We start from the raw sequence: 14,342 nt of genomic DNA on the forward strand, positions 1-14,342 counted from the left end.
TTACGTACATGAAATCAGTAATAGGTGGTCGTGTCAGTCTCGTAAGACTACTGTAGTCTTGTATTAGCATGGTAACCATGTCATTTAGGGCTCAAGGGATTATAGTTGCTAATTTATATTAAACATAACTTCTGTCACTTTTTTGCGAGGTTGGCTTAGAATTGTAAGTGAATGACATCTCTTCGAATCATCGTGTGTGGTTTAATACCGTTGATAACACAATTTACTTCTTCACGTCCGATAATGAAGGAACCTCTTACTACATTGTCCAATTTACAGTATTTATTGTAGTTAACCTGATCATGATGGTAAGTTATAGTCCTCAAACATTGCCTAGAAATGGGCAATGCCCTTGTATTGACAAGATTTTACGAGAAGAAGCGAGGGTATCGAAATCTATGCCGATTCCAATGTGATCCATACCCTGGTAGAATACAACAGCACGAAGAGTCTTGCTGACCTCGATACATTGATGCTATGACGTCAGAGATGGGTGGTGATAATTGCCGTTGAGAATATAATACATCTTTAGCTATACTCATTACATTTTGTAGACACATGGGGAATATGGATTACCGTCTAGAAAATTTAACGTAATCAGACGCATTGCCGTTAGTCCTGCATGACATCATCAACGCATCACCAATGCGTACAGACATTTGATAGATATGCCTAGATCATGTTGAAGGAAGATCATACCGTTCTAACTCGCACTGTATAGACGCCTGGTTAGATCAATGGATCTGACAGCATAATTCACCCAGAAATGCCAGGGAGCTGACCACCAAGGACAGAGGTACCAACGGTGAGGTCCGTCGGGATCAGTTTGGGCGCTTGATCTGTTGCCACGGGCAACATGCCACACCCAACTTGCGAGAGAAACCTGGATCCCGCGACAAAGCATTGTGAACATCCAACTACGAGCTATGAACTCCAGCAAAAGCGCTGCTATCACAGGAGCTGTGATATCTAGCACCCTATTAAGTGAAACAGCAAGACGCTTCATACTTTGTATAGTTACTGATGATTAGAATGCGCCTCCAACTGTTGTTGTTGTTGTTGGTGGTGGTGGTGGTGATGTCCTTATTGACGAAGCAGTGGTGGTAGTGGTGGCAGTTGGCGTGAGGTGTCGGCTTTCTGCAAATCAGTCTGCAATGTAAAAGGTGACACACCTGTTTCACGGGGCATATGGTGAGCGGGTATTGCTAGCTAAATCCAGTGATCGAGTCAACTTAATGGCACGAGTACACGTAGTAAGACCAAAGTGGTGACCATGCACCTCCCTATAGTAAGATGCTGACAGAGTTCTCGTAACTGTAAACGCAACAGTGCCAAATCTATTACATTACATGCTATTAGTGTAGGGCTTACAATCAACATTCGTCAAATCCTCTTTCTTCCTTTTCTTTTCTTCATTTTTATTCTTAACAAAGGAAACTGCAAAGAAAGCAAATCAGATGAATAAAACCACTTTTGGTTGAAAATTCAGTAATAACTACCCCATCCCCAAAACAATTTATATCATGACACAATTCATTTGCATGCAGGTTGTCCGGAGACATAGCCGATGATACCACGAATACCATTCTTGTAAGTGATGAGAAACCTTTTTGTTTTTAAATTATCTTTCTTTTTTTTCCTTTTGCATGTCCAGATTTAATGAAAAAGCATTGTGTCATTTATGTTCGGCATTGTACTCTCTAGTCATCTTAATATATGACATTGCATATACTTCATATATTACAGTAAGACTTCCCGCACTGCAACACATATGTTAATGCACTATGTCTTGTTCATTTGCGGTCCCATGAGGAGTAAATTTGATGATTTAACCCAAAAGCAAAGTAGAAAGTTGAATGACATTACCTGAGTGAAGAATGTACCAGGAGAATCTACAGCGTCTCGTTGGAGGAACCGTTCCTCTCTGCTTGTTTGTTTGTTTGATTGTTTGATCGCTTGTTCGTTTTCAGCTGTACAAAAATTGAACATTTTCCGAAGTTGTACTTGAGATCACCGGGCACATTGCACGCTGGATTAGAAGCTATAGAGGAGGAAGGTGGAAGTTTCAAGTCTATACCTAGTAGTCATGATCTATCTACTATCTGATATGTATTGTCATACTCCCTTTAAAAAAATAATATTCACAGACGTGTCCTAGCATGTTTCTTGTCATAGTTTTCAAATGTAATGTAATGTAATGTAATGTTCATGTTATCTTCTTTGGTCAAATTCCAAGCTCGCAGACTCCTTAGTACCTCAGTTAAAGAGGAATGTGATGTCTACCCGCTGGTAGAAGATGGGATGGCGGGTCAGATAGGAAAGAAACTACTCATTAACTAGTTTCATTTCTAATAACAATATTATGCTATGCAATCTCGGGCAGCGTGTTAAAGGGTTCCCCTGAGTTGTCTATGGTCATATCATGTCTTTGTCCCCGTAAACTTTTATCGTATTGAAGAGTTTTAAGATCACCATCCCTATAATATTTGTTTCTTTTTTTTTACTGATCCAAGTAGCAATATATAATATATCAAACTTGTTGATAAGATCTGATACGAGCTGGAAGTCTCTGTTTAAATACTTCGTTATAGACATAGAGTATAATGTTGAGTATCGACAATTGATTTCACAATGTATGAGTGATTACGCAAACATACTTACTTACAAACACACTCGAACCCAGTACCATTCGTTTTGCAATCATAATTATGTCCATAGCATAAATTTTAGAAGTAGGGCCTAATACAGATTTAGAAGGGGTGTATGCATCGTCACAATATACTTAACTCATTCAACCGTCATAACACGTCGTGAAATGTCACGCGTTTGTTGGCGTATTTGACACTTATACACTCTGCACTTTGTTCCCGCATTAATTACTCCGTCATGGCACAGTTCCGATAATGCGTGAACTGCTATATTGAACATGGCTTATCAAGGAATGTCAAGGAAATTCACCCTAGACAGTAATCGATTTATTGACAATATATCAAAGTCTACGCAATATCAAATCAGATTGTACCATGTATGAATGATAGCCCATGGTTTGCCTCACCATAAGCGTTCACGAATATAGACATTGTTAAAAAATATACGATACTGAACAAAAACATTTGCGTAGTGCGCATGTTTTATATTTCTACGATAATTTTCATCAGTCATGTACAATGCACTTCAGAGGGTAGAAAAGACATGCTTTCTTCAGTTAATCAGCCTTTTTCTAGTCTTCCGCAATTCGTGCATTTTGGCTTGGGACTCATCAAAGTTCTCTAACTTGATTCTACAAAATGGCTACACATTTTAAAGGTTCAGTTTACCTTCGATGCATCTTTGATGCATCGGAGTAGGTCTGTTGTACAAAAAAAAAAATCCTACCATAAGAAATTTTCTCAATAAAGCCTAAAATATAAGGAGATATAAGTATTTTTCTTAATGAGTAACTGTAGACGGTTTAGTCTGGAAACATTTGTATTATAGCTATTGCTCACATTTAGTATATTTAACAAGACTGAACATCGATTTACTGATTCAAATTTAACAGTGGTTGTCTCTATCCCAAACTCACATTTGAGAACTATTTCAAAGCGCAAATAATGGGTTTTTGTTTCATCTGCAAATGGTAAATTATGCCTTTGAACGATGAAAGTCAATTTATAGCTACGTTGATATTTACAACTTATCTGGGTAGAGATCTGAATTTTGTGTTCTTGTCCAAAACTGGCAAATATTTATTAAATGAATAAACTTGACCGGTTCATCGAAATAATTCTCCAATACAATGTATTAAGTACATGCAGTAAAATTCAGAGGTGCTAATCTAACGACGACAAAATTATAATTTCTGCAGCAAATAATGTCGCAAAATTCCACCAGGACTAACTTGCTGGGTTCCCTCCCCTGAAACCTACTTGTGGAAATGCATTATATGACGATGTGTCTGTCCATTTAGTCATCCCTCCCTGCCACCTAACCTCCAAAATAAATACATTCTAACAATGGGTTCCGAAATAAATCTGACAAACTTTCAGAGAAGATACTGCCCTACTTTCGCATCTCTCACTTTTCCCTTCTACCCCTCTCTCTCTTTATCTCTCTCTCTCTCTCTCTCTCTCTTGTTATCTGTAGTCCCCTCATAGGCATACATGTATGTTGTATGTATGCATGAGGCATTTGTACATAAATGCATATATACATACACACTTACATACATATATACATTACGCCTGTGTTCTGTAAACTATAGTCTCGGATCACACGTTCCGTTTAATTGCTGAAAACTCTTACACTGCTTGAACATGTTCGAGACTTTAGTGCAGAATGTACACGTACAAAATGTATATCAGACAAACCAGAAAAAAAAATCAATGGTGACTTTGAATACAGTGTACTCCTTTCTGCAGCCTTGCGTGTGTTTGTGTTTGTGTTTTACTTTCAATAATGTCATTCAAAACGTCCACCAAACACACCAATATATCTCACTTTTCATCAGGACACAGATTAACAACGAATGCAAAGGAAATTATAAAGATATGAGTGAAATCATTTGAAAACTAATAATCTTGAGAAATAAAACAAATTTGCTTGCCGTTTCAATGAAAATCAAATTCAAAACATTTTCAGCGAAATAGAAAAAAAATGAGAGGCAAAGAGTTGACAATATTTCTTGAGCAAAAAGATGAAAAAAAAAATAATATACATAATTTCTGCAGCACACTTACCCCATGACTTCAAATTGAAGGGTAAAGAAAGTATTCACATTCACAGACATTGGGACATATTACATTTTTTCTCTGATTTTATGTCGGAAAAGGATATGTAGAGAAGATTTGAAAGTACATATTGTAGGTCTATATACGGAAAACCTGTGTCTCCGTGATAGTCTCACTTCATCTAATTTGCATAAAACAGCACTACTTTGTCATTGTTTGTTCCATATCTTCCACGATTTTTTTTTTATTCGTCTTACGTCCACTACTTTCTGTTGTTTGGTTGGATGGTTGATATCTATTTCCGTAAAAAAAAAAAAATCATGCACATAGAACAATATCATGATACATTTACATATTGTTGAATACAGCTGGATGTTTTATACATGTAGCCTCATTCGTGAGGATGAGCAATGGTACAGCTGTTTTACAGGAGGGTCCAATTTACACCGTAAGTAAATTAATCTCAAACATTTGACATACTCATTTAAAAAAAACCCAGTAAATTCACACACAAATCCAACCATATACCTTACTCCAACAAATCATGTAATGATACATAAGCCCAATTATACATTCGTTTTTCTTTGGTTATCTATCACACTTGTATGGAAATTCCATTATAGTTTATTGCATCCCTAAAATCATCGAAAGTGGATTCCATTTTTGATGGACAAAGGAAGTGAACTTAAAGTCCTCCTGCCCCTATATTTCACCATTCTCTTGCAACAATCACTCCTTGATCTTTGGACGCTTACAGATTATATTAAGGTTGTAATATATGTATATATATTTGAGAGAAACATTCTAATACGATGGTGTCACGCCACTAAAAATGTTATAGACTTATTGAAAAACATAACTGTTATGTAGGGCCTACGTCTAGAAACAATAGTATCCCAGAATGAAGTGTATTTTTTTGGTTTGATCTAATCGAATATGGATTAAAATTCAAAATAACTCACCTTGCTCTAAGTTTTTGATCCTATCTGTTTATTCATTTTTACCAGAGTCACATACTATATCTGAATTATTTTGATGAAACTTATAACACAATTTTCATTTGATAGTACAGTATTCAATTAACTCTTATTGAAGTCAGCTTGAACTTGGTTGTAAAATTGTACTTCAAATCGGATACAAAGTATAATGGTAAGGTAACATTGCCCACAAATGCTTTCTAGTCAGGAAAATCCCAACAATCTGAGAGATTATAATATGAACAACACGATAGACACATTAAATGACAGAAATATACCCAGCATCACTTTTACACTGTTGTAGGGAATAGACAGTGTCCAAGAAATGACAGAAGGTAAAATTATTTGATTTTCTAGCTGAAGTCATTACTAGTTGTTACAAGTATCACGAAAGTGATATTTTCACAGCAGTCTTTAAAAACACATCCTTTCATGGTATCCAAGTAAAGTACAGTCTGTTCTGATTGGCAAAAGATAGGGGCTTAGGTCCATTGTTGTCATTCTACTGACGAGATGAGGAAGACCCATTACATCACCTTTACAATAAAATATGACTTATGAAGGAATAATCGCTGGGAATTTTAGATGATTGTGGTTCAAGAAAACCATGAACAATGATGAAGAAACTTCTACACATATTCTTTGGCTCACAACACAGTAGTATTTTACCATGTACATGATATGTATCTCGACTGAGAGGCATATCTTTTGAAAGTGACTTTCCTTGTGGTGGCCCTCGATGTAACATCAATGTACTGAAATTGGATGCCTCAGAAAATAATGACGCTATTTCATAATTTGCCTAAAATGATGTCTAAGCACATTTACAGACACACATACGCACATACACACACACACACACTCAGAATACCTTCTTCATGTAGTATGTACAAACATGATAACTAAAGTTTATATTTCATATTTGCTCTCAAAGGCCCCGTCCCAAGACACCCCAATGGGGAAATCACATATTCATTCTGAATAACTCTACAATTACCACCACTCAGGATGATTCCTACCAAACCTAATCAGAATACATTTCAAAGAAAATGATGAAAAGACTTGCTTTTTCAAGCACAAAAAACAAGACGAAAAACCATCTTCAAACCTTAGATGAAGTAAGAACAATTTAAAAAAAAAAAGAGCAATAATGAGCACAGTTCGCCATGTAAGGAACCCAGAGCAGCATAAGGTCCATGCATTCACAACTACAAATGTCGCCATGGCAAAGCAATTACTATGCAATATACCTAAAAAAAGAAAGATAATTTTTGAAGGCTATTTTGAGGAATACACCACAGCATATCACTGCAACATTCAAAGTATCCGTTTTGATTAGCAGGTCAGATGTCAACATTTTGTGAGATTTTGGTTGCCCAGGTTGCTGCCATAAATTTTCTTATTGTTCTGCTCAGTTTCATATGTTTGTTTTCTTTAGATATCATTTACCATGGCAAATTTGTCCTACTTTGCTGATTGGAAGGACCTTCCAATATCACAACTAGTAAATATGCTGGCAAAAGGTGCTTAATATGTACACTTGTGTGGGCATTTTTCCCATGAAAGAGGTACAAATTCATAACAACTCTAAAGAAGTAATGATACATTACATAAACACTGAACTACGTTTAGGGAAGTTATGCAATCTAATGTTTAGTCAATCATTTTGGTGTTTGCCCATTCACAGTCATGAATTTCTTCAGCCCATGAGAAAAACCAAAGACACTGAAATTCTGCAGCAGAACTAAATTTGTTGAGTCATCAATTCAATCATCATTCAACAGTGTGACTTGTTTCCCCATTCAAGAGTAATGACTTATGTACCATAACAGGCGGTTGTGAAACCACCACTGACATGTGTGGTCTCTGCAATCAATTGTCAATATACTGGCCACGCCCATACCCCCACCACCAACGCTGCAGGTAATATCGGTAGAAACTGTATGGGGCTTTCCAAAATGGGGCAATATACCAAGGACCTGGGCTGCCTTCCGCCTTCGTGCTGAGCATAGCTTTTGCATGAGCTCTGTCACCTTGGTACTCATGCAAGATCCATGTTACCCAGGGCAGAAGAGCAACAGGTGGGAGATATGTGACACAAATGAAAATGACCCTCAACGGCAAATGTTTGTTGCTGATGCCAAACCTAGTCAAAACGCCCGCCAAGCTGATGCAGGAAAAGACAGCTGCTGCAAGAAGATACAATGGCTGCAAGAAAAAGGTTTGCTTCAACGGCATCACATTGGTAACAAACGACAACAAGCTCTCCCAGTCCTCAGGATCCATCTCCCAGTTTGCATCAAGTCTTCCACACACCATGGCCAGAGACGAGCAATCAAAGGCCGTAGGCTGCTGGATCTCAAAAGCTGCCATTTGGTTCCTCTTCTTCTGACTGTGGCTGATTCCTGACTGAGCATCCTCCTTGGAGAGAGGCCAAGAGAAGTCGTGTCCAATCACTGCCACGTTTTGTTTGCCTGTGAACAGGAGGGTTAGGAGGGAAAGGAAATTTAAGCAAATTTGATATCAGTAAGAAGAGGAAAATAAAAGATGGGAAAGAAATCTAGTAAAAATGATTAAGCTTCTGGCATTTCCCTACAACAAAGATTGTTTCTATCAACCTGAAACTTTTGAGACATGTCTGACATAAAAACTTTTTGCCTAAAACAAAGATTGTTTCTATCAACCTAAACTTTTGAGATATGTCTGACATAAAAACATTTTGCCTACAACAAAGATTGTTTCTATCAACCTGAAACTTTTGAGACATGTCTGACATAAAAACATTTTGCCTACAACAAAGATTGTTTCTATCAACCTGAAACTTTTGAGAAATGTCTGACATAAAAACTTTTTGCCTAAAACAAAGATTGTTTCTATCAACCTAAACTTTTGAGATATGTCTGACATAAAAACTTTTTGCCTACAACAAAGATTGTTTCTATCAACCTGAAACCTTTGAGACATGTCCGACATAAAAACATTTTGCCTACAACAAAGATTGTTTCTATCAACCTGAAACTTTTGAGACATGTCTGACACAAAAACTTTTTGCCTACAACAAAGATTGTTTCTATCAACCTAAAACTTTTTGAGACATTTCTGACATAAAAACATTTTGCCTACAACAAAGATTGTTTCTATCAACCTGAAACTTGTGAGACATATATGACTTAAAAACATTTGGTCTACTACGAAGATTGTTTCTATCAACCTGGAACTTTTGAGACATGTCTGACATAAAAACATTTTGCCTACAATGAAGATTGTTTCTATGAACCTAAAACTTTTTGAGACATGTCTGACTTAAAAACATTTTGCTTACAACGAAGATTGTTTAGATCTATCAACCTAAAACATTTTGAGACATGTCTGATATAAAGATATTTTGCCCATACAAACTGGATTCTACTCACTGGAATGTCATATTTCATAGAAAATTTTGAAGTGATGAGGGGTAGATTACAATGTCATTATAGGAAATCTACACAAATTGAAATACTGCTGTAACGTTATCAGAACATATAGCAATATGTTCTGACCTGGATAGTTAGAAACCTTTATCTGATACATCTACTAGGCAATGATAAACTGGTACAGTCAATAAATGATATTCAATAATTCAGTGCTTTGCAACTGCATACTCAAGTAATTCAGAAAGGAAAAGTAGCACATTTCCCTACTACATTTGATAAATTTTGATACAGCATAACAACATGGGCTTAATTTTGGTTGGCAAGTTTTTACTCCTCAGTACAATAGGTGTCTCTCAATGTGATTATGGAGAAAGAAAAACATGGATCAACTTTATAGAGGAAATAGCTTGACCCCAGCTCTGTATGATCTGCTGAGTCACTGTACGAATTTTGGGCTTCGACAAGCAGACAAGCTGTCATAGGTAAAACCCTCTGACTACATCAATCAAGCAGTTCCCAATGTACACATCAGTACATATACATATGCAGGCATGTAGGACCAACTACACCACGGTAAGCTCTATCCCTTCTGTTTCTAGTTAATGCACAACACACGCCAGATGTGGGACAATACATGATCACTATAGCTCACAAAAGTCTTTGGCTTAAAGCACTGTGACAGTGTGCCTAAAGACTGTGTTAACATGACCATGTTTCACTACAGTATCTGGGCACAAACTTTGATTTGAAATGCTTCAACTAACCAAGGGTATCTTTGGCATGTGGCAGGAACTTGTTGTAGAGGGCATCTGTGACATCTGTTATCGCGAAACGACGATTGTGGATGGAGTGACAGAGGATGATTCCATGCAGGCGCCCTCTTGGCAGTCGGAACTTGTCCAGGTCATTGTACGGCAGCTCGACAAATAGGGCTTCTACTTTAGGAAGTCTGTTCAGTCTTGAGAGCAGCCCACTGACATTATCCTGCCTGGCAGATGAGCAGACTCCAATTATTGTTGACATCCTTTAGACGGTGACTGGAGCTTCTGTAGAAGATGAGTATCACTTCATGTGAAATATATACATAGACGAATCTATGCTGTTTCAAAGCCCAAGTCACAATATCAACTTTATTCTATCATTCAGTGAGCCATCATTCATTCATGGTGCTACATCAAATATAATCAATGTTTTGTATTTCGATGACTGCACTTTTTTTTTCTGTAGCAAGTGTTAGAATTTGGCCTTTAGTTGTTTGTGATCTAAAATCATAATGCGAAGTGGGAAAAAAACCGAGAGTAGTTTTAGGTTTTGATTTTTTGGAGAGAGGTAATGCGGAAGGTTTTTTTTTCAATTTGATATCTCATTTAATTTCTAGGCTGAAGTAGCCGCATATAATATGAGAATGGGCAAATGCATGCCAGCTTAAGACGCGCTATATAGTATAGTTTCGCACCAACTCCTTATATCAACTCACAGCATTTATACACTTGCATCTGTGTCTCCGTATGTGCAATCATTAAGTCAGATCTTGGCACAATCTCACAAGTTATATCACTCATTACCGTAATGACGAAAATATTGAGATCGATCGATTATTCTATTTACATGATGAATTCCATGACAAGGCTTCTAAACATTTCCCGAGCTGTAAAAAAAAAAAAAAAAAATCTATTATACATGTTAAAATTGTCGAAGTATTGAGGTATTTTGATGATATGAATGTTCATCTTATTGCAGAGTTCGAAACACTATACGGTGTATTTCTCTTTCTTTCTTTCTTTCTTTTTTTTTTTCTTGTCCTGGGAGTCACAGAATCTTGGCTGAAGAATGACACTCGCACGTGTTATACAATGTATTCAGTGTTACAATTTTGCGAATATAGAAATGGTAAAAGAGGTGTTGGTGTAATAGATGTTTTTGTATTGGGTCAAGTAAAATATACATATAGAATATTTGAGGGAAAATAATGAATTTTGTGAAAGATGTGTTTTGAGATAGAAAATGTTTCGAATAAGAATGCATAATAGTTTTCGTTGTTACAGGTTATACCTAATAAATCTTTGCACTCTTTTGATATATACAGGTTCTTCTTCTCTTTTTGAATATTCATAAATAGGGGGAAAATACACTCAGCAAAAAAAGAAAGTAAACACTTTTTCAAGTTTATATTTCTCATAGAATATTTGGCTAAAAGTTAATGTATTATACACCATACTGAAGGTAATTTAATTGGCTATCAGTCTAGTAGGTCAATATAAAGGGAAACTTTACGCATGAGTGAACACCTGTTTTTCTCTTCCACGGCACAAAAGCAAAAATTGCAAAAATGAACAAGTTGTCATTCATCTGCAAGTGCTCTTCCATATTTCAAAAATAACAAAAGACAAATTTAACACGATTAGATACATTAAGTTGCAAAAATAAACCTTTGATCTTTATGATATCTTTGAAGCCCAAAATATCAACAAAGGCCAAAACTAAAGGAGAAAAACGAAGAATCTTTGGTCAAACCCAAATTCAAATGAAATAAGAGAAGGAATATTAACAAAAACGATAGAAATTTCAATTTGTTTTCAAACGAGGAAAATTGTAGATAATATTTGATTCTTAAATTTATCTCATGAACCTTAAATCACTATATAACAAGAGTAAAGTAAAGAAACTTTGTTTATTTAATCATCTTTATGCCATTACTCCCTATGTCGTTTGAAGTTCAAGCTGACAGAAAATTCTGACTTTCCCCCTTTAGTTTCCCATTTTGTTTTTGTTTGATGTTATACAGAGATAAAGAGAACAAAATTTTCTTTTTGCTATTTCATTCATGTCTCTCATTGTGCTAAACTGGCTTTTTGTTGTCATTGTTATCTTGAAGGACATTGCCAAATGAAAGACAACTTGTCAAATTTTGCAATTTTTACTTTTGTGCCTTGGCGGGCAAGAATGAAATGTGTTCACTCATGCGTAAAGTTCCCTTTTAAATTAACCTACTATCATGATAGCCGATTAAATTACATTTGATATGGTATATAATACATTGATTTTCATCAAAATCTTCTATGAAAAATATGACCTTGAAAAGTGCTTACTTTCTTTTTTTGCTGAGTGTATTTTGTTTCTTATGATTGGTGATTATTTTGTTGATGTAGTGAAAAGAGTGATTTATGTAATTTGTTCTCCTTTTTGTTTAATTCATGTATTTCTGATGGTGTATTCCCGGATCAGTTCAACATTGCGAAAGTAAATCCTGGTTTGTTTGTTTTTTTAAGTGATAATATTTCTTATTTGACCATCCAATTTACCGTCAAGTAGATGTATTAGTTATGCAGTTTTTTCCCCAAAATATTTGAGAAATAATTTAACAGACTACTTTTCACTTATTCTATTTTATTAATACTCAGGATGGATTTTGTTCAGAACACTTCGGAACACAGGCATTAAGGTAAAACAGCAGTTTATTAAAACAGTATGTTATATTGATCTGTTTTGATATTCTCGATCCATTCAATTTTGTAGAATTAGAAATCTTGTTCACAAATGCCTAAGCGCTTTTAGTTTGTAATGATTGGCAATTAGGACTATGTCTCTTTGTATACGTATTCGGCGTGGAGTGGTCAAAGGATTCGTTTTTGGACCATTTTTTTTTTCTGATTATACACACAACTGAAAAAGTACACCATCCCCCCCCCCCCCCTCTTTATCCAAATAGCGTAACTTTAGTACGAACATCAAATTAATTTTGCAGGGGTATTAATGCACCTAGTGAATAACGTCTGTTTGAAAACGAGAATGATCTGTTCAGTCAAGCATGAGTGAGCATACACTAAAGAGAAAGTGGTTGCTTTTCAAAAGTCGGGAATCATTCTTTTTTTTTTTTTTTTGGAGGGGGGGAGGTCTGTAAAACTTTTTGTCCCTGGTTCTGCATTTACATGCCGTTGTTGTGTTATCATCCATGGAAAAGTAGAAAATAGTAAACACACACACAAACACACGCACACACACACACACACACACAAGGAAACACAATGTGGCGCCAAAACGATGAGCGCAAGAATTTTTTTTTTCATCTATTTTGTCAGTCATTCAACGACAACACAGATTACACAAATACATTGTACTGGTATACCTCTTGTGATTGAAAGCAAAATGACTCACATTAAAAACATTGTTTTGGAAAAACTGTAGTATTTATTAATAATAATAATAATAATAATAATAATAATAATAATAATAATAATAATAATAATGATTCGCGTAGAATTAGACGGCTTACTTCATTTTCCTACTGCACTGGCAACCAACGTCGCGAATCTCGTGAAGAGCAGCATTGAGACACGATATATCCGATTTGGTTCGTATCTACGTGAGTGCTTGGAAATACTGATTTTGGTGGAATAGCTGATTTATATTGTCATTATTTGCCAGCGACACTTCGCTCTATCTATAGTCTCAGCACTGAGACTTTAAACTGCGTTTAAACACAAGTGAATTGTCTAGCAACGAGGAAATGGGCTTACCAGCGATGTCGTATATAATGTGTATATGTAGAGTAAAAAGAAGATGGCGAAGTGCAGACTCTTTGGTCTCCGTCGTTCACAAGCACCAGCTACCGGCACAAAATCTACATTTCACAAGATGGCCATGGGGGAAAGCGAGTAGATACACTTGTACAACATGTACTGTAAAATTTGTTCAGCGTGCATAGCCAGCTGCAGTTCGCTAGCGCGGGTCACCGGTACCCGCGCACTCATAGCACCGTTCACCGACGTACGCGGCTAGGCAGGTACACGCTCGGAGGAATCGGGGAATCCCCGCGTTGTTGGTGGTGGCGTTGTTGCTGTTGTTGTTGTGTTGAATTGTTGCGTTACTCAGTTGTGAATATTTACGCCTAGTAAAAACTCTCTTTAAAAAAATCAGTAGAAAAATATTTATACGGAAAAAAAATACATGTATCATTGCTTCATCACTACTGCAATTTTTTTTACTAATTTTGGCCAGCCCGAAGCATATTTTGCTTTAATTTTGATGAAGTATCGGGCAAAGGAGAACAAAATATTACAGTATAAATTAAGGCATGAAACTCGTCAGGAAGATATCAGTATTAAGCTCCCTCGAGAGGAATATTTGCGACAGTCAAGGAAGCTTCTTCCTGGGCCAGTTTTACCAATCACGTCCCAGAAACTATTTTTTTTTTTTGTGATTTCTTTTATCTTGTCATGATACACTATTATTATTCATTAAAC

At 36.2% G+C, this 14,342-nt stretch overlaps 1 protein-coding gene across 1 annotated transcript; it reads right to left on the minus strand.

The window, feature by feature from the left end:
- Nucleotides 1-7,019: 7,019 nt before the first annotated feature.
- LOC139728411 (uncharacterized) lies at nucleotides 7,020-13,827 on the minus strand. The gene is made up of 3 exons (XM_071639356.1): nucleotides 13,617-13,827; nucleotides 9,864-10,145; nucleotides 7,020-8,160 (listed from the first exon to the last, which is right to left on the minus strand). Exons 2-3 carry the CDS (start codon nucleotides 10,120-10,122, stop codon nucleotides 7,559-7,561), a joined length of 861 nt encoding a protein of 286 aa, XP_071495457.1. The 5' UTR covers nucleotides 10,123-10,145; nucleotides 13,617-13,827; the 3' UTR covers nucleotides 7,020-7,558.
- Nucleotides 13,828-14,342: the final 515 nt, after the last annotated feature.

This window comes from Diadema antillarum, unplaced genomic scaffold, assembly GCF_040938485.1.
Source record: "Diadema antillarum isolate AM-2024a unplaced genomic scaffold, OU_Dant_1.0 seq00000178_RagTag, whole genome shotgun sequence".
NCBI classification, from domain to species: domain Eukaryota; kingdom Metazoa; phylum Echinodermata; class Echinoidea; order Diadematoida; family Diadematidae; genus Diadema; species Diadema antillarum.